The 19,807-nt window shown below is 53.7% G+C and overlaps 2 protein-coding genes across 5 annotated transcripts in view; both read right to left on the reverse strand.

Annotated features, from left to right (window-relative positions):
• Window positions 1-2,355, reverse strand: part of D2HGDH (D-2-hydroxyglutarate dehydrogenase) — a 39,528-nt gene extending 37,173 nt beyond the window's left edge. For 2 of the 4 annotated variants that reach the window (XM_069083344.1, XM_069083343.1), the window contains exon 1: window positions 2,251-2,355. Coding sequence is in view for 1 of the 4 variants with exons in the window: in XM_069083341.1 (XP_068939442.1) it covers window positions 391-461 (71 nt within the window). In the remaining 3 variants the exon portion in view is untranslated. Of the gene's footprint in view, window positions 1-390 lie in introns of all 4 variants that reach the window. The other 2 variants (XM_069083342.1, XM_069083341.1) reach the window with 2 other exon arrangements.
• Window positions 2,356-5,864: 3,509 nt separating this feature from the next.
• On the reverse strand, window positions 5,865-19,157 carry ING5 (inhibitor of growth family member 5). Its single transcript, XM_069083345.1, has 8 exons — window positions 19,056-19,157; window positions 16,000-16,071; window positions 14,680-14,846; window positions 13,262-13,373; window positions 13,079-13,172; window positions 10,302-10,437; window positions 10,136-10,197; window positions 5,865-9,723 (listed from the first exon to the last, which is right to left on the reverse strand). Exons 1-8 carry the CDS (start codon window positions 19,090-19,092, stop codon window positions 9,681-9,683), a joined length of 723 nt encoding a protein of 240 aa, XP_068939446.1. The 5' UTR covers window positions 19,093-19,157; the 3' UTR covers window positions 5,865-9,680.
• Window positions 19,158-19,807: the final 650 nt, after the last annotated feature.

The raw sequence follows: 19,807 nt of genomic DNA on the forward strand, positions 1-19,807 counted from the left end.
AGTGAGTAAAGCGCAGCCCCAGACCTGAGTTCAGTTCCAGCCTCAGACACTTAACCCTCACAAAAAAACTAGCCTGTAACCTTGGGCAAGTTACTTAACCCCAAATGCCCTCAAAAAAAAAAAAAACCCAGGGGCTCCCTCATACCTCCAGGATTAATGCCCAGTTTGCCTCTTAAAACCCTTCACAAACTGGCCCCTTTCTACCTTTCCAGTCTTCTGGTACTTCATTCCCTTCCTCTACTGGACAATCCAGTGACTGGCCTCTTGGCGGTTCTTCACAGAAGCCAGTCCCAACTGTCCCAGACCCTGTCCCTCTGCACAGGATGCCCACAATTCCCTGCCTTTTCATCACTGGCTCTCCCTCAGGCCTGCAGTGTAATCCCTCCTCACCTCTGCCTCCTGGCTTCCAAGTGCTTGGTCAATCCTTCTTCCTGGAGGAAGTCTTTCCAGCTACCACCCATCCACACTACTGTCCATCTGAGACTGCCTTCTATCTGCTCTGAAAAGACCTTGCATGTCCATAGCTGCTTGCATGTTGTCTCTCCTTAGGAGCCCAGACCTTATTTTGCCTTTCTTTGTACCAGATGGCCTGGAGTACAATATGTACTTAATAAGTGATTGCTGACTGACCCAGAAAAGCAGTGAGACTCAAATGACAGAATGCACGGGCAATGCTCAGAAAACCTTAAAGGGCTACAGAAATGTTGGTGGCTGTTGTAGTCATCATTACCATTATTCATCACCCCATAAGAATGGCACTGGGAAGGGGTAACAAGAAAGTGGAATAAAACACCCCAGCATAAGCATCACAGATCTAGAGTGGAAAGTAGTTCAGACAGATATGATCCAGCACCCTCATTTCGCAGAGGAGGAACTGAGGCTGGAAAGGTTATGTGAGTTGTCCAAGGTCACACAGGCAGTGTCAGAGGTGGAATTTGTTGGAGGGTTTCCATTTAAAAAAAAAAGGTTTCAATCCATGAACATTTCCCTTCTTGTCATTCCCTCATTAAGAGAAAGAAAAAAAAATCCCAGTACATGTATACTTAAGCAAACCAACTTCCTCCGTTGGCCATGTCCCCCAAAAAGTCTCATACTGTGCAGTACTTTCTCATGTCTCTGTCAGGAGGATAGGGTTGTGATTGGTCCCTGCACAAATTTTCAAAGATTTGTCTTTACAATAATGTCACTAATGTATAAATTGTTCTCCTGACTCTGCTCACTTCACTCTACATCAGTTTATTCGAGTCTTTTCTGGTTTCTTTGGGAATCTGTTATTACTTCTTATAATTCTTAATTTCTTATCATTCTTTCTTCATTATTTCATTTCTTACAGCACAATAGTACTCCATCACATTCATATACTATAACTTGTTCAGCCATTCCCCAATTGATGGGTATTCACTCAGTTTCCAGTTTTTTGGAGGGCAATTGGGGTTAAGTGATTTGCCCAAGGTCACAGGGCTAGTTTTTGTGTTAAGTGTCTGAGGCCGGATTTGAACTCCGGTCCTCCTGACTCCAGGGTCGGTGTTCTATTCACTGCACCAACTGGCCGCCCCTAGTTTCCAGTTCTTTGTCGCCACAAAAAGAGCTTCTGTAAATATTTCCTTTTATCTCTCTGGGGCATGGAATTGCAGGCCCAGAGGACATGCACAGTACAACGATTTGGGGGCATAACTCCAGACCGCTTTCCAGAATGGCTGGATCAGCTCACAAGACCTCCCAAAACAATCGCATCAGTTTGCCTGTTTTCCTTAGGCCCCTCCAACATTTGTCGTTTTCCTTTTCTGTTAACTTTGCCAAACTGATGGGGGTGAGAGGAGAGTGGTTTTAATTTGCATTTCTCTAATTATCAGTGATCTGGAGCATTTTTTTTTAATTGGGCTATTTATTAACAGTTTGGAATTCTTCCTCTGGTAAGTGCCTGTTCATATCCGTGAACCACACAGCAACTAGCGAACAAAGACGACGTTTGCACCCAGAGCCCAAGTAAGAAGAGGGAGATCAAACATCTTTCCGCCCCTCCCGCTCCGGGACTGGGAGCGGGGCGGTGTTGGGGGCGGGGGGAGAGAGACCAGCCCCACCATTGCCCCATCCCATAAGCAGAGGAGCGGGAAGGGAGCTGGGCCCACAGAGGTGCAGGGGGCTACTCGGGCCCCCCAGGGCGCCGCAGCCCAGCCGGTCCGGGTTCCAGGTGCGGGCGGAGGGGGATCCCCTCCCGCGCAAGCACAGTCCCCCGGCCGAGGCCGTTACCTGGGCCCAAGACGCAAGTCAGCCAGCACTCCAGAGTCCGGAACGCGGGGGAGAGTGGAGCCTACGAGGGGGCGGGCTGGGGCCTGCGCAGTTCTCACCCTTCCCTCGGCCCGCCCCCAACCCCGCCCCCTCACCTGGCCTCCCTCCCCGCTCCGCCCATGCCCCGCCCCGCCCGCTCTGTTCCCTTTCACCCCGCGGACCAAAGGCCGCTGCCCCCTGCGTGTTTGCTTTGTGCCTTTGGGGGCGTCCTTGCATAGGGGAGTGGGGACCCCCTCCTTAGACTGTCAGCTTCAGGGGGGCAGAGACAGCTTCCCCAGGTTCTCTCTTGCCCCAGGAGATATTTAAGCCATGCTTGTAGACCACCCCCAGCCTCTTTCCCACCAGCTCCGCGGCTCAACTGAGCTCTTCCCCCTAGGCCACGCCCCCAACCACCCCTGCCTACCCCCCAGCCCAGGCCCTGCCTGAACTCCCAGAGCCTTCGTGTCCCGGGAGCGCAAAGCAAGTAAAGGATCTCTCGCCTCAGCTCAGGCCCCTCCCCTCAACAACTCAGCCCCTCCCACCACCAAGATGCCCACCCAACCTTGCCTCCTATCCTCCTTCTCAGCTCCAGTCACGCCCCCTCAGACCAGCCCCCTAGATCGCCCCTCCCTCCATTAAATCCCAGCCCTGCATCCCTAGATGCTTGCTCTCCTTCACCCCTGCCTCGCCCCCTCAGTCCAGCTCCCCATCCTCCGCTCAGTCACAGCCCCACCCCCTATTCCAGCCCCCTAGATCCTACCTCCTCAACTCTCACAAAGTTCCAGTCCCGCCCCCCAGAGGCTCCTCTTCCTTTAGCCCCAGACCCTCCCCTCAGCCTGTTTGGCGCTGCCAAAACCCAGACGCTGGGCAGTGGACGTGGGGGCGCGCATGAGCTGAGGCTTTCTTGGTGGTGGAGGGAGTCCCTAGAAGGAGCTTATTGATGTTGACCCTCTAGCGAGGGAGCGGCCTCCCAGTGGAGAAGACCTCCGGGCACCCATATGCGGAGGTTGGTGCGGAAGGAGGGGCACTGCAGGCTTAGTGCCCGGTACAGTCCCTCTGCCCTGGCCCTTGGAGCTGGGCTGAGTTTGGGTCTGCCTGGCACTAGTCTCTCCCGGCTTCATCCTCCACTCACCTGCCAGTGCTCAAGTATGACCAGGTCCCTTCCCTACTGGACGAACTCCGGCCTGAGGGGTTTTATCACCTCCAAGATCAAATGTAAAGTCCTCTGGCTTGGAACGCCTTTCCCCACCAGACCCTTTTCTACCTTTCCATCCTTCATGGACCTTATTTCCCTTCCCTTCTGTGTGTTCTACTCCTCGTCCCCAAAGCTCCATTTGCAGCCTCCAGGCATTTTCCCTGGCTGTACCCCCCACCTGGAACGCTCTCCCTTACCTCAGCCCCCAGGCTTTTGGAGCAACCTTCAAGACTCCGCTCAGATGGCACACTGCGCCCACTGCTGGGCCCTTCCCGCTCCCGTGGTCTTCCCCACTAGAATGGGAACTCCAGGAGGGCTTGGATTGCTTCTTGCTTTCCTTGTGTGTCCAGGATTTTAGCTCGGCACCTGGCTGAGAAGCGCCCCCCACCTACCGCTGACTGCTTCTTGGCCGGACCTATGTCCAGCCTCTATAGGCTGTGTGACTGTAGAGGACTAGATGCCTCCATCTCCCTTCCAGCACCAGGTCCACGATAACTCCAGCCATTTTGGGCCCAGTGGATTTACCAACACCAATTCAAACAGCAAAAACTCGCCTGGTCTGATCATGCCCATGCTTTTGTGGGCATTGCGGAAAGACGATCCTTCAAAAACCTCAGCTTCCTCCGATTGGGAAATCAGAGCCCTCGGGAGCCAGAGAGGCTGGACCTCCAACCTCAAGTCTCCGTGGTTCTATCTACAGAGAAGCAGGATTCACCTCAGACCCTGCCAGACCCCACCACAAACTTTGGGCAGATTAGGCTAAACCAGGGGTCAAGGTCTTCGGGGACTCCATTATGTGGGGCTTTCCCAACTCCTTGCCTTTCCTTTAAGCTAAGGTCTGTTTGTCTTTGGTACCACATCTTACCGGTCAGATTGGCTAAGATGACAAAACAAGAAAACGACAAATGCTGGCGAGGATGTAGGAACACCGGAACACTAATGCATTCTTGGCGGAGTTGTGAGCTGATCCAGCCATGAAGCCATCCAGCGAGCACACTCTGGAGCTATGCCCAAAGGGCCCTATGAAAGTGCATATCCTTTGACCTAGCAATACCACTTCTAGGGCTGCATCCAAAAGAAATCATCGAAGTGGGAAAAGGACCCCTACGTACAAAAAATATTTATACCAGCTTTCTGTGGTGGCAAAGAATTGGAAATCAAGGGGATGCCCTTCAGCTCGGGAAGGGCTAAACAAGTTGTGGTATATTAATGTAATGGATACCATAGTGCTATGAGAAAGGGGGTGGGGGGGGCGGTTAGGTGGCAGTGAAGAGAACACCAGCCCTAGAATCAGGAAGACCTGAGTTCAAATTCGCCCTCAGAAGCTTAACACTTACTAGCCATGGGACCTTGGGCAAGTCACTTAACCCCAATTGCCCTGCTTTCCACCCTCCAAAAAGAAAAGAAAAAAAAGAGCAGACAGACTTCATTGTAACCTGGAGACACTTATATAAACTGATGCTAAGTGAGGGGAGCAGAGCCAGAACATTGTACACAATCACAGCCGCATCTTATTTGTGCTGACTGACTTTGATAGGCTGGGCTCCTCTCAGCAATACAAGGCTGGAAGCCAGCTCCAGAATACTCATGATGGAGAGGGACAGCCACATCCAGAGAACGTCTGCAGACCGAAGCCAACTCCTTGCCCTTTCTGTGCGTCTTTTTTCTCATTGTTCAGTCCATTGGTTATACTCCTTCTTTACAACTTGACTAATGTTCAATGTGAAGGTATTTGTAGAATCTATTGATTACAAGTCACCATGGGGGAGAGAGGGGAGAAGAGGGAGGGGTAGAAAATGTGAACTTGAAGGAACTGTGGAACTGAATGTTGTAAACAAAAAGTAAATAAATTTAAATTTCTTTTTTAAATAGGTCCGTTTGAATGGGCAATAGCAGAGGTGCCGAAAGCTGCCTGGGCCCAAGGCTCCCCCAACGCTCTCCCATCACTGCCCCCTGCACTGCCAAAAACAGACGAAAATGAAGCCGGGAAATAGTGTAACAGACTGCAGCTGGAGTTAACCTGCAGTTTCTAAGTCTCCATGTGGCCCAGGGGGATCCTTATGTGTGGCTGATGGCCCTGGTCTCCACTTGAGCTGACACCACTGGGCACCACCATTCTCCATTTTTAGAGGCAGGAAGACTTAAGAGGGCCACTTCTTCCATACAGACACCATGGAGGTAGCAAACAAGCCAAGCCTGGGGTCCAAACCAACTGAAGTCTTTTATCCAGAACTCCCTAAGAATAGGTCATGGGGGGGGGGGGTCTGGATAGCCTGAGCACCTGGGGAGAGGTAAGACAAAGGCCTGTGCAGAAGCCAGTGCTCCAATGTGCTACAGTTTCCCCGCACACGGCTTTGAAACTTGACCCCAGGGACCTGAAACGATGTGCTCTCAAACTTGGTTTTGTTCCCAAAAATATTTTATTTATTAAACAATATATCCATTATCTATAACATGATCCAAAAATACAGATATACATCTTTACTTTACATTATTTTTAATAAAAAGATTTACAATATTCTCTTCCATTTACAAAGGGAACATATTTCCTTTGAAAATAAAATGTAACATTCATGTTAAAGCTGCATCATCATCTTTTTGGATGAAATGTGGTAAAGCTGAAGACACAAAATACACATGTATGTGAAAAAACATCTTTGTAACCTTGTGTGAATTAGAACAATCTTAGATTTCCCCAGTTTTTCCATCCCTTTCACAAAGGTGATGAACAGCAAACACTGGAACACCCAAAACCTAGGAAACCTTGAAATGTCCCAATGCCCAGAATCAATATTCTTCATTTTGTTTAAAAGGAAAAAGAAAACCCCAAGTCCCTGCCCACTCCCCCCAACTCCTCTGTGGAGCAGATGCAGCCAGACCCACAGAAAGCTGCTCTGGGTGGACCGGTCTTACCGCTAGATCAGATTAAATTAGCCCTGCTCCAGTGCTGACAACATGATCGGCTCTGAGAGGTCACGGGAGAAAGAAAGGAAAAAGAAAGAACGAAGTCTAAGCCTATGACTGACTGACTCTGCAGGGTCCCTTTTCTCTCATGGTCCTGCTAGAGAGAAGCAAGCCTCTTGGCTTTCGCTGGGAGCCAGTCCTTCCCCCCAGCTCCCTGCCAGCCACCGTCTGAAGGGAGGTACAGCTTGCATCTCTCCATCAGGAGCTCCTTCCTGCCTCCAAGGGCTCAGTTTCTAAGGGACTTGATCCAGCCAGCAATTCCACTACAAACAAACACAGGTTTATGGGACTCAATGAAACAAACACTTTGTTTTTAAAATGCAGCATGTTTTCTCCCAGAAGACAACAAAAGAATTGTTCTAAAAGTGTTAACTCTAATAACCTAAGCATCGAGGAAGGGAAAATCAACTCCTGAAATGTTCTGACTTTTCTTCTGAATAGACTATAGCTTCTACTTGCAAATAAGCACAAAAAAATATGGAGAATACATTATACCTGGCTCATATACTGTGGGATTAAATAGTCTGAGACATTTAGAACGCATTCATTTCAATCAACAAACACTTATCTAGCACTAAGCATGTGCAGGGGACCGTGGTTAGCTAAGGCCCAGCCGCCATCCTCAGTCATCACAATCCAGCCCAAAGCAAAGAGACCCAGGCTCCTCTCCTCACAGCCCAAGAAGACAAGAGTGAAGGTCAGGGGCAGAACTTGCCTGGGAGCCACGCCCCCTACAGTCAGGCTAGGTCCAGAGGACTAGGTGGGATGGGGAGAATCCCGAAGGTGCAGGTCCAGCCCGGGGTCAGACCCATCTCCCTGACCAGACTGCTCAGACAGATACGTCCACTTCAGTTTCAGAGCCTTTTCTTCTCGCTCCCAAGTTGCATGCCTCACATTTTGGTGACGTTATTTTCAGATGCATAACAGGTTCCTCAAGGCAGAGCACCTCCCCAGAAGCAGACGAGAAGCTGCATCTCACCAAATGCTTCCACCAGCCATGGGAGCCAATAGCTGTTCTCAGGAGATCACAAGCCCTCGGATGCTGATTACTAAGTCCCCAAAGCCCCACACTGATGAGCGAAACACTGTCTACCGTGTGGTCAAAGACCAAAGAAGCACATTATTAAATTGGCTACTAAGGAATCGGCAGAAATGCCCTTACTGCAAATTTACTGTACTTAGAGATTTCACCATACATACCGGGAAGAAAATCTAGAAAAATATTTTCCCCATAATTTCTACTACTTTTTTCCCTGCTTTTCAACAGCAACTAAATTGAGCAGATGAAGCATTTAATGAATCACAGGAGAGTAAGTGGCTGTGTGCCCTGAGCCAGAAGGGAAGCACAGCCAGTCAAGCCTTAACCCTGGCCACACCCCAAGAGCCCACAACAGTGGATCCCAACACAGATGTGACCCTGCAGGAGAGAGCTGGGGGAGCAGCTACCTGAGCCCACTTTCCCAAGAACCAAAGGTGTTCAAGCCTCAAAACTACAACTTGAATGAAAATTCTAAGTGTAAACACCACAACCCTCGTCGTGTCTGTCTGTCAGAGACAATCAGGCCTCAAACAGAGAGCAGCCTGGATGCCGGCAGAATCAGATTCACTCTGTCTTGGCTGTCTGAAGAGCTCACCACCTTCACGCACTGAATATGAACTTGGTGACGCAGGCTGGCAGTGCTCCTGGCTTCCCTCCTCGCTCAGCCCATCTGAGAGGGAAACACTGGGGAGTCACCGATGCCGGCAGCAAACCCGGGAAGAACAAGCCTCAACGGCCTCTTTCCAGGTGACCCTTACTCTACAGCCAACAAAAGCAGCATCTCCGGTAGGATCTCAGTCCTCCACTAGTTCGACCAGGTTCACTCTCTAGAGTCTAAGAAGAAAGCATGTTTTTCTTCCCTCCTCTTCTCCTTCACCCCTTCAGCTTCATGCTAAAGGTTTCTGGGATGCTCAGAGTATTATCAGAATTCCAACCCTGTCTGTATTTCTAGGCATCTCAAAAGAAGCAAAACAAATTTCAGGACACTAAACTACTCATTGAAAATCTCACTAAGGGGTGGCTAGGTGGTGCAGTGAATAGAGCACCGGCCTTGGAGTCAGGAAGACCTGAGTTCAAATCCAACCTCAGACACTTAACACTTACGAGCCGTGTGACCTTGGGCAAGTCACTTAACCCCAATTGCCCTGCATTCCCCCCTCCAAAAAGCAAAAAAAAAAAAAAAGAAAAGAAAATCTCACTAAAAGGTCAGTAAAATGGGTTTGCGGGGAACGCTGATCAATAAAACGTCCCCCCGTCAACAGCTTCCTTTCCACAAGAATCCACACATCCTCTGAGATTATCTAGTCCCCTTGGATACAGCTTCTCGTCTCACAGCTCTAACAGGGTGCAACATAAATCAGATATAAAACCAGGCCTCAGCAGACTGGACTTTCACTTCATAAAACACATCAGACCCACTATCTTCATGCTAAAACACTAAGCTTGTCTTCACAGTAAAAACTTGAGGAACGTCCAGAGAAATGGGCATCAGCAGGTCTGAGAACCTCTGTGCTAATAAAAACCCACTTTGCTCCAGAACGGGTGAGTACAACCCCCCCCATGAGAGGGAAGGAGTGAAATTCAAACCAACAAGGCAGTGCACAATAAAGCAGAAATTACTTTCTAAGGGTAAGAACCTGGAGCCCCACAGCGGCGGGTGCAGGAGACAGGCCCTTACCACAAGTAAACACAGTCACTGGCTTCGGAATCAGAGCCGAGGCCTTGGAGAGGAGACGCCCCAGCCCCTACGGACACAAGCGTCGGTGAGGCTTGTCCTCACTGTCTAGCAGCCAGTGTTGCTCTGCCACCTCTACAGAGGGTCACGTCTACACTTCCCAAGCGATGGCGGGCACCAGGGTCCCAAAGGGGGCACTCATCTCACGGCCATGGGCTTCCTGTGGCAGTCCCACGTTTCCTGATGCCTAAGTAGCAGACACCCGTCTGGACAGTACAACTGTTACTGCCTGGTTCGGTGCTATCAGGAAATCCACGTAAAAAGGAAGGAGAACAAAGTCCCTGTGGCAGATTTACCTACAAGAGTCTCTCCAGGTAGAAGAGAGTCAGTTTTCTGCTTTTTGTTTGGAAATACCAAGAATTACAAGTGGCCATTGGATAGCTCAACACCAGACCAAAACAATAAGGTAGTTTAAAAATAAAGAGAAGCTATTACAACATGAAGGGAGGAAAGTATGAACTGGTCCTGCCAAGTCTCCCCTACTTCTTCTTCCTCTTCTCCTGAACGCAGCGAGGACAAAACCTGCGAGGAGACAGAGCCGTTACAAGCCACGTCTGGGCGGGGCCCAGGAGGGCTGCCTAACAAGTGCTGAGCAAGGTCACAAGAAGCACAGACCAGGACACAGCCTGTTCTGGTCTCACTCCCACCCCCACCAGGACTCTGGCCCTCTCCCAGAAGTCCCTGCAGCTGCCCAAACTGTCACCTCCCTGCCGGTGACATCCGAGGTGGCCAGTGAGCCTGGCACCGCTCCCGAGTGAGGAGCCAGCAAGTATCTGGGGGGGCAGCTAATAAGCTCAGTGTTGGAAGCAGAAGGCCCGCCTCCCTGACTCAAGCCCAGCACCGTGACAACTAGGCCACACTGCCTTTCCGGCCAGGAGACTGCCGCTGCACTGGGGCAACTGGGACTGGCACACTGCCCCACCCCATCACTCACCATTTTCCTTTGGGTTTTGTAGTGAGATCCACACAAGCAAAGTGAAACCACTCAATGGGACACTGGCAGGGGAAGAAGAGGGGCCGCCCATCAATACCTGCCTCACTCGTCTGCACCAGACCCCCCCTCCCTGAACCCTCAGCCCCTCGGGGGCCCCAGTACCCACATCCGGGTTGTCACAGCCAATCATCTCTCCATAGGACACCTGGTGGCACAGGCAGTAGGTCGGCTCATTGGGGTCCACAGGCATGTCCAGGACGTCCGAAGGGTGAACCGAGAGGATGGTTTCGGCAAACTCCGAACTAGAAGAGAGAGCAAGGCCAAAGGAGCCCAAGTGCCCCCCACACCTATAGACCTCAAGGCCGCTCCCCACTCCCCACTCTCCTCCCACCACCACTCCCTGGGGCCCCAAGCTTCCTCTGGGGTCTTTGGACGTTCACTTTCCCAGCCTGGTCCTAACAGCCCGTGCCCACAACTTCTGAGAGCAAACGTTTTGGAAGCACTTTGAATCACTTGCAATTACTCAGTTTCAAAGTAAATTTACCGTTGTATTTAATAAAAATCTGAGATAATGACAGACTTACACAGCAGCCCCTGCAAGGTCCCCACCCCATCCAACAGGACCATTCTCTGAGAGCACAGCTTCTGCATTTTCCAAGGCTGTTTTTTAAACGAGCACCATTTAACCAGAGCCAGGTCTGCAGCCAAAAGCACTCTAAGGCTCAGCAGATCCAGGAAGAAGTGTCGCCGGCTCCCTGTGGGCTGAAGGACCAGCCTGGGGAAAGTGGCACACCTATGTCCATCTCCCTGCAGGCTGCCCAAGCCGGGAAACACACAATGGCGGCCACTCCACCACCGCTTGGCCTAGGGTCTCCTCTCTCTGCCCCCTAGAGGACCGCACCTGGGTCCACCACCCTTCCCCACACTGACCCAGGCTGCTCTGCCTTTCAGACACGGGCCCAATCTCTCAGCTTCCTTGGGCAGCGGAAGGAGCAGGAATGGATGTCTTCCCAACAACAGACTCACAGACCTGCACCCACTGAGTAGCCCTTGTCCCCCACATGCCTCCCCTCCCCTCAGTGCTTGGGGTAGGGGCACAAGAAGAGGGCACTTCCCTTAAACCTAAAGGAAGAACCAAGCCTAGAAGGTAGGACTGGGCAATCTGGCTGAGGGCCAATCTGCCAAGCTCTTAACTCCCTTAACTTCTGACAACACTACAATAAAATGAAACTACCGCAGAAGATGAATAGCCTTTCCATTTTTTATAACGGCCTATACATGACACCTGACAGCCTACAGTCCCAAATTGTGAATGAAAAACGTCAATCTTAGGCAGGGCAAGCCTTCTAAGGGAAGCAGACCCAGGGGCTAGGGTGATGCCATCTCCTTCTTGAAGTCCCTGATACTGTTTTCAATGCCATCCCAGACACCAGAAACCCAGCCCCACTGGGTCAATGGTGGGCCCTGCCCTCTCCTCTCCCGCCTGCTGAGGACACCAAACAAGACAAGAGATAACAGGCTCCATCAATGTCACCCCCACTAGCATCACCAAAGGGAGCAGGCGGGCCAGCCTGCTGCTAGGGCTCCCGTCCTTACACAGTGCTCCCAGTAAATGAACCAGATTCTGCTTCCCTCCTCAAACTTCAACTGATTGCTGCTGCCCCAACCAAATTAAATCCCTTTTCTGTTGGATTTCCCAAGTCCTTCGGGAAAGAAGGCATAGAGAATCACACAGAATTTGCAAGCTGGAAGGAAGCCCAAGGGCACTCTGGCTCAACCCTTATTGGAAAAGAATTCTCCCCACAGTTCCGCTACCCCAAGCCTTCTCCCCTCTAGGCTACACATTCCTGGTTCTTTCAATCAGAACCACAGAGGCCCACAGGTGGATGGAACGTCAGACACCATGGGGAGGAAAGGGAGAGAACATTTATTAAACACCCTCCCTGCATCACCAACTGCACCTCATCTGATCCATACACACAACAACGCTTTCAGTAACATCCCTGAGAAGCGGCCCCTCCACTCTGTGTTAACAAGCAGGAATTCCCAGCTCCCAGGGCAGCCCCACTGCTGCCCTGAGAGACAGCCCTATGGCTAACAGCCTCTCCCTCCACCTGGGGTCAAACACCTGAGAGAGCCTAGGGCTAAGCAGACCAAGCTCAATCTCTCTTCTACCAGACAGCCATGCAGGCATATGGAGACCACCAACATGGCACCCACAAGTCCATTCTCCAGAGGCCTTTCACCAAACTGGCCACCCTTGGCAGGACGCTTCCCAGCTGATGACTGTCTTTCCTCAAAGTCAATGCCACTGACTGACCATGACCCTCCCCATGTGGTCTGGCCATGCAAAAAGGAAGAGGTCCATGCCCTGCCTCCATGAGCTGGGGTCACACCACACTGTGAGCCCAAGGGAGCCTGCAGGCCCTGAGAAGCTCATTCCCAAACAACTCTCTCTTTAGCAATCTCCTTGTAGACCTCTTGTGCATGACCTGATTTCATTTCCTTTTCCAACTCTGATTCCTTCCCTCTGGGCTGCCACAACTCTAGCCCTCCCCCTACTGCAGCCCCCAGCCTGGTGTCATGTGCTCACTGGGCACCTGGGTGTCCTGCAGAAATGTTCCACAGGATAGCACCAAACCCCACCCCCCCCCCCCCCGCCTCCTTCTATACTGATCACTACCCATCAAACCACGTGGGTCTGGCCATCTGCCTGGTGCCACCTGTGAGTCACGCTAGCTCTTCATCTTGGCTAACCAATGCCACCGTGCCCCTCGGGCAGCACGGCTTCAGCGCCCTGAACAACCCCGCCCACTCTTGCTCTGCTCATGTAGGGGCTTTCGCACAGCCTCAGGCTTGTCCATATCTGCACTGGCCCACAGGGCTAGAACATGCTACTGAAGACAAACACCCTGCGACTCGGGAGCAAGACCCAAAGCTTACCCTCCTTTCAGCTTTTTCTTCTTCGGAGTGTCTTCCTCTGATGTGCGTCTCCCACGGCCCCGGGAGCCTCTTTTCTCCTTCTGCCCCCGGCCTTCTGAAAGACAACATTGGTACAGGTGACGACTGCAGTCTGGGACTTCTGAAGGCACGGCCACCCCCGAGAAGCAGCATCCAAGGGCATACTTTTCAGGCCTCTTCCTCCCGAACTCTCCAGGTCACTGCCTTCCATCTTCTCCTTCAAGTCAGCTTCAAAGCGTGCGAGATCTGCATCAAGGCGGCGAATGTGCTTGTCCACCTGCACAAAAGCACCCACACAAAGGTCCCTGTGGAGGTGAGAGCAGGCCAGCCCCACACACCGCCAAAGTCCAGCAGGAAGAGCCTTGGACCAGGCCCACAAGGGAATACAGTTCCTCCAAACAGCCCAGGACCCCCTCTGTTGGGCATTGGACCTGCTTCCAGCCACTGTGTTTGGCAAGATGAGGGTTCAGCCCTCTACCAGCCAGGCCAAGCGGCCTTTAGAGTGTGGATGGCTGTCCTTAAGGAAGACACCCCACTGCCAAAGTCACGTGGGAATCCCCTTTCCATTACTGGGAACCCTCTTCAAGGGCTATCACCATCAGGGTATATGAGCAGGGGGATCCTTGGGAGCAGATGCAAGGCCGGAGGAGAACTCTACAGATGAAGTCAAAAATGAAGTCACTGTATGTCCTTAAGCAAGACAAGAGCCTAAGAAAGTGGCACGATGGGAACTACCCTGGTGTCTCCACGGAGGACAGACTAGAGACTGAAGGCACAGCGGACCCAAAAAGACGTTACTGACAATGAAAAGAACAAGGCTGTGAACACATCAGCCTGACAGATGAAGCACAATGAAACAAGCAGGGGCTGGTGCTCCTAGTGGGGCACTGCTGCCTCCGTGGCCCCAAGCAAACGAGCTCCACCAGAGAAACAGGAGAACCTCTGGGTCCTCCACGGAACGGCTTCTTATCATTTTAAACTGGGGCCAAGTGTTCACTACTTCACAGCGTAGTCAAGAGAACGAGCGCAGTTACAACAAATCAAACGCAATGATCATTTAGAAAGAACTGTTTGGGGAGCAGGCTAGGGGGTGCAGTGAATAGAGCACCGACCCTGGAGTCAGGAGGACCTGAGTTCAAATCCAGCCTCAGACACTTAACACTTACTAGCTGTGAGACCTTGGGCAAGTCAATTACCCTACTTTCCCCCTCCATAAAACAAAAAAGAAAGAAAAGAAAAAAATTGTTTATATGTTATCTTCTCAAACAAGAATAAGAATTAACTGAAAAGTCTAAGGGAAAGTCTACCTGAGTGAAAGAGCACATTTAATTCAGATTAAGTTGGGCATTTCTTGATGTCTGGCTCTTGTCATATGAAAGCCAAGTGTAGGGATAAGTCTACTTGCTTAGGAAGCTGGGCAAATTGGAGGCTGAAGAGTGAAAGGCAACCAACGTAAAGCCCCAAGCCGAGAGCTGACACTACCACATGAGGCACTTTCCCTAAGTGGCCTTTCAGCCTCGGCTCGGCCTCTGGCGGCCCGGCCGCCGTGGCTCCCCCACCCACGGGGCCACGTGCCGCCTCACCATCTCATAGGTCTGCATGGCCAGCTGCACCTTGTCGTCACTGTACTCTTTACATCTGCTGTACGCACTCTGGATCTTCTGCAGGTGCTCCACACGCTGCTCGGGGGAGAGATTCTTCACCGTGGAGATGTACTCAGCGGCCAGGATGTCGATCTCTGCTTTCTTATCTGACAAAGAAATGGTGAGCGACTGTCAGCACAGCCCCAGGCCAGCCCACGGTGGAGCTGAGAGCCGCGGTTCGGTCCAGGCGCTCTGGCCCCATCCTCGCCACCCTTGCTCTGAAGCGCTAACACTCCTGTTAGCTGCTCCTTTATTTCACAAAGATAACAAAAATTCACTAAATATTTTCAGGGCTTGGTGCCTTTCTCACATCTTCATCTCTCAGATCAAATTTCCATCCCACTGTTTTTCATTACACTCTCACTGCTCCTGATTCTGGTTGTACAGTGAAGAGTCGAGCATAAATACCCACAAATTTAATTCTAAAATATCCCAGAAATGTTTGCCATTTTAGGAACCCCCCTGCCCCCAACACACACAGACATACACACAGACACACAGACACACAGACACACACACACACACACACTCTCTCTCTCTCTCTCTCTCTCTCTCTCTCTCTCTCTCTTTCTCTCTCTCTCCCCCTAAAGTCATGTGAATTCTTCCTACTGTCTGGGCCTTGTGACCATCACAGACAAGTGTCACCATCGCCCCTCTAGTCAGACCAATCTCAGCCTAGCAAGCACAGAGCCTGGCCGGCACACGGCAGGTGCTTAATGAATGTCTGGTGACTGCCAGCTTGATTGACTGCTACCTTTAAGGTCATCATGCCCCCACTGTCACTCTGGGTAGCACACAAGGGGTATCTGGGCATGCATGACAACTCTCTCGGCCCCCCACTAGACTAACGGCTATGTTGCCACCTCCATGCTAAAGAGTCACCTAAACTCTGAACACACTGAATGACTCAGATTTGGGCCTAGGTTAAAAAGAAGCTAAATTAAGGCCAAAAGCAAAAATGTCCCATGTCTTACTTGCAAAAGTTAAAATCAACTTGTAATGGTTATGAGAATTTTTTTGGAATTAAGCTTCATTAACACACCTCCCTTATGCTGGAAAAATCACACAAGAGCTGGGGTGCCTGAAGAAGAGGGAAGGAGGAGCCCACAGCGCTGAACCCTCACTGCTAGCTTTTGTCACCAAAGTTCACGGTGACACAGATTTCCTCTTCCCTGCCCCCTCTCCCCTGACGAGAACTGAGCACCACGCAGCTGAGGGCCCCTAGGCATCCTGGCTGCTTACTGGAGTACCTGAACACACCTTCTGTTCTCTGGTCCAGTTCACGCATCAGCTGGAAATTCCTTTGGAGTTCACACGGAAGATTTTCAATACCTGAAACACAAAGGTATTAAGGGCACAAATGTTTCTCAAAAGCACAGCACGCAATCTGCAATCTAAGAAAGCAAATGGGTCTGTCTTTTATGGGGGGAGGGGAAGCCACCTGCAGAGAAGGAGAAGTTAAGGAGATTGGAATGTTTTCTGCCTTCTAAGGGATGAGTATCAATCTTATGTTTTCAATGGACTGAAATGTCTTCTTTCATAGACAACAGGAGGTAACAGTAGCCCAAGGAAAGATAGAGAGAAAGGCACATGCCCAGAACATAAGAAGAGGAAAAAGGGTCACAGAACAGGAATACAAGATCAGTGAGAGGAGGACAAGGAAGCCCCTGACCAGACAGAAGAGACTTAGAGGCAAAGGGGTCTGAACTGGAACCTGGCTGCCTCCAGGGGAGGCTCACCACGCCAAAAAGAGACACTCAGGTCTGAACTGCCGTGGACAGGGAGAAAAGCAATACTGGTCCTGGTTGCTCCCGTGGGCCATCAGGAGCACTCTGGGCTGACAACTCCATGGACACTCAGGGTGCTTGTGCAAGGGTCTCAGAGGCACTCCACATGGAGGAGCAGAGGTGTCAGTGAAGGGCATGGGAGCAGGAATCAAAGGGGCCCAGAGCTCTGTCTGCTCAGGCCATGCTCTGCTCCCATACCTCCCCCTTCCCCTCAGTGAAGCTCAGCTCCTCTGAGAGGACCACTCTGCCCTCACTGCTGCTCCCTCGGTGCAGAGGCTTGCCACTGGGGTGAGGAGTCTTCTGAGCCCAGGAGCTCCTGAAGCCTCAGCCACAGAGCGTCTGCATCGGTGGAGGAAATACCCACAGGTGCTGCGACCATGAGGGAGGGAACCGGCGCCCTGCACACACACTCTCCTCTCACATAATGCATCACTCCTCATGCAGGCTGGCTGCAGGTGACCCTGTTTCTCCCACCTTCATACTTCTTCCTATCAGCTAAAGCCTCCTGAGGCAAACTGACTGAGCTGGGAGAGGCCTTCGGCCTCCTCATCCTCTAGAGGACCCAATCCCTCACCCTACAGAGGAGAGGGGAGGGGCAGAGGGGCAGCCTCTGGAAGGCAGGCTTGTGCCTTCTTCATCCTCCTCTCCCCCGCACATTAGAGCCAGGTCCCACCAACAGCCCCTTCAGCTAGAGAAAGGTGGCAGCTGCTGGCCTGCCCCCGCCAGGGAGGGGATGGAGGCCTGGACCCTGCTCAGAGCTGGAGGTGCAGCACACAAAGGCAAAGAGGCCCGTGGCCTTCCCTCTCTTGCCCTTTGGGGCACTAATGCACCCGCCGCGGGCATGCATTAAGCATCCTACTATGGTCAGGCACGTGCTGAGGGCTTCATAAACACGACTTCTTCCCAGTTAAAAACGACTTGGAAAGAGAATGCTGAGCCGCGTTCAGAAGCCGCTTGGTGAGGAGGAGGTCAAGAGGGAGCAGGGGTACTAGAGGCTGCCAGCTCAGACAAGGGGTCTGGGTTCTCCCCAGGGGATCAGAAAGCCCCAGCCTCAGTGTCCCCCCGCCAGATCCAAGGCTGCAGGTAAGGGTCAGAAGCTGCTGAACAAGCAGGGCCTGAGCCTGAGCTGGGTCTGCCCTCAGGGTGGCTGCAATCTGATGGGGGTCCAGCCCTGGGCAGGCACATCTCTGCAGGCCTCAGCCCCTCCTGTGGAAGCTCCAGACTCAGGGCTCTGTGCAGGGGTGGGAGGTGAATTCAGGTCAGGGGAGGCAGCCACGCCCCCAAAGTGGGCTTGGAACCAGGTGGATGGTAGGAGTCACTGGTCCACTTCTCCAGAACTGAAGCTCCCTGAGGGCAGGCCCAGTGCTCTGGAGAATCTGAAGCCTGGGAAGATCCCCAACTCCTTCCAAGCTCCCCATGTTCTAGGTCCCAGAAGCCTAGAACACTCTCCTGGCTCTAGAACGCAGATGTACCCTCTCCCAGCTCCCTTGTGGGGCCAGCATGCTCTCCTGGTTCTAGATCCATGGCAGCCCAGTTCTGGATCCATCAGACCAATAGGTCCACTCCCCTGCTCTAGATCCATTGGCCAAGCATGTTCTCCCAGCTCTAGATCCATCAGATCAATGGGCTCGCCCCCCCTGCTTTAGATCCATTGGTCTAGCGTGCTCCCCCAGTTCTTGATCCACTGACCTAGTGCATCCCCCCAGCTCTAGATCCATCGGCCTGGCACGGTCCCCCAGTCCTAGATCCGCCAGCCTGGCACTGACCCCCAGCTCTAGCTCCATTGACCTAGCACGGTCCCCCAGTTCTAGCTCCATTGACCTTGGACATCCCCCCAGTTCTAGATCCACTGGCCTAGCACAGTCCCCCAATTCTAGAACTGCCGGCCTGGCACGCCCCCATGGCTCTAGATCCGCTGGCCTAGCACTGCCCCAGCTCTAGATCCATCAGCCCAGAACGGCCCCCAGCTCTAGGGAGGCCTGGCCAGCGTGCTCCCCCTCCGGCTCTAGCCCCAATGGCCTAGTGCATCCCCGCCGCCCCCCAGCTCTATGCCAGGAATGCTCCACCAGCCTCTTCCACGCGCCGCCCGCTCGCCAGGGGGCGCCAGGAGCCGCCAGGGGGCGGGGCGAGCTCTCGCAGCCGGCGAGGGGGCGTGTCCCGCGGACAGTGACGCCGCCGAGTCTCCTAGGTCGCCATAGTAGCCGCGGGCTCCGCCCCCGCCTCGCGTCACCTCGCTCGCCCTCCCTCCCCCGGCTAACCGTGACGCACCTCTTAATTCCCGCCGAGCCCGCCCTCCCGCCTCCCGCGGCGCGCCCCCGCGGCCGCCCCTCCCCTCGCGCGCGCCCCCGCCCCCGCCCCTCCCCCCGGCCCCCCTCCCACTCCGGGGCCACCCTTCCCCGCGAGCCCCCGCCCTCCCGAGCCCTGGCCGCTGCCCCCCGCAGGGAGGCCCCCAGCGGCACGAAGCAGGGCGCCGCTCCGGCCGGCCCCGGTCCCGGCCCCGTCCCCGGCCCGGGCGGGGAGCGGACTCACTGTCCAGGTAGTGCTCCAAGTACATGGCGGTCGCCATCTTCGTCCTGCGGCCCCGGCGGCGCGTGTGTGGGCGAGGGTGGGCGCGAGCAAGCGCGCGGGCGCGAGAGCGAGGGGGCGGGGCGGCCTGGCTGTCGGGCCGCAGCAGCCTCATTCCCTATTCATGAGGGGCGCCCGCCCATTGGCCGGCTCGCTCGGCGCAGGGAAGGCCCCGCCCCTCGGCAGGCGGTGCCCCGCGGCGCGCGGGCATGGGCCGGGAGGGGCGCGCGGACTCTGAGCCGGAGCGGATCGGAGCCGGCCAAGTCTGCCGGGTCGGGCCGGAGCCGCCCACGCCCAGCCTCGTGGGCCCCGGGCCGGGCGGTCCTGCCAAGGTCACCGGCCCCGGGCGTGGGCCGCACGTACGCCGGGCGGACTGCCCCCCGGAGCTGGAGTGAGGGCTCCGCGGGGGGCCGGAGGGGAAACTGAGGCAGGGAGAAGCTCGGGGCCTCTGGGGCCGGCGCGCCGAGCAGTAGGAGCTGGGCGGGGGGCCTGCCGGGCAGGGTGATGTGTGCCGCCTGCTTGTGCCGGGAGTATGCGCCCACGCACACACACACACGTGTGCATATGCACACATATGCGCGTGTGCCCACGCACCCGCGTACACGCGTGCAGGCACCCATGTACACACGTGCGTGCTCGCACACGCCCGCTACACGTGTGCACACATGTGCGCGTGTGCCCACGCACCCGCGTACACGCGTGCAGGCACCCATGTA

Source organism: Petaurus breviceps, unplaced genomic scaffold, assembly GCF_028583685.1.
Source record: "Petaurus breviceps papuanus isolate PSGF00001 unplaced genomic scaffold, PetGlider_PUasm1.0 173, whole genome shotgun sequence".
NCBI lineage: Eukaryota > Metazoa > Chordata > Mammalia > Diprotodontia > Petauridae > Petaurus > Petaurus breviceps.

Excerpts from the sequence above, each read along its gene's own strand:
- ING5 (XM_069083345.1), bottom strand. The coding sequence starts at position 19,092 with ATGGCGACCGCCATGTACTTGGAGCACTACCTGGACA. Across the intron at positions 13,173-13,261 it reads GGGAGGAAGAGGCCTGAAAA|AAGGCCGGGGGCAGAAGGAG; the intron begins GTATGCCCTTGG and ends GTTGTCTTTCAG. Across the intron at positions 10,198-10,301 it reads TTGGCTGTGACAACCCGGAT|TGTCCCATTGAGTGGTTTCA; the intron begins GTGGGTACTGGG and ends TTCCCCTGCCAG.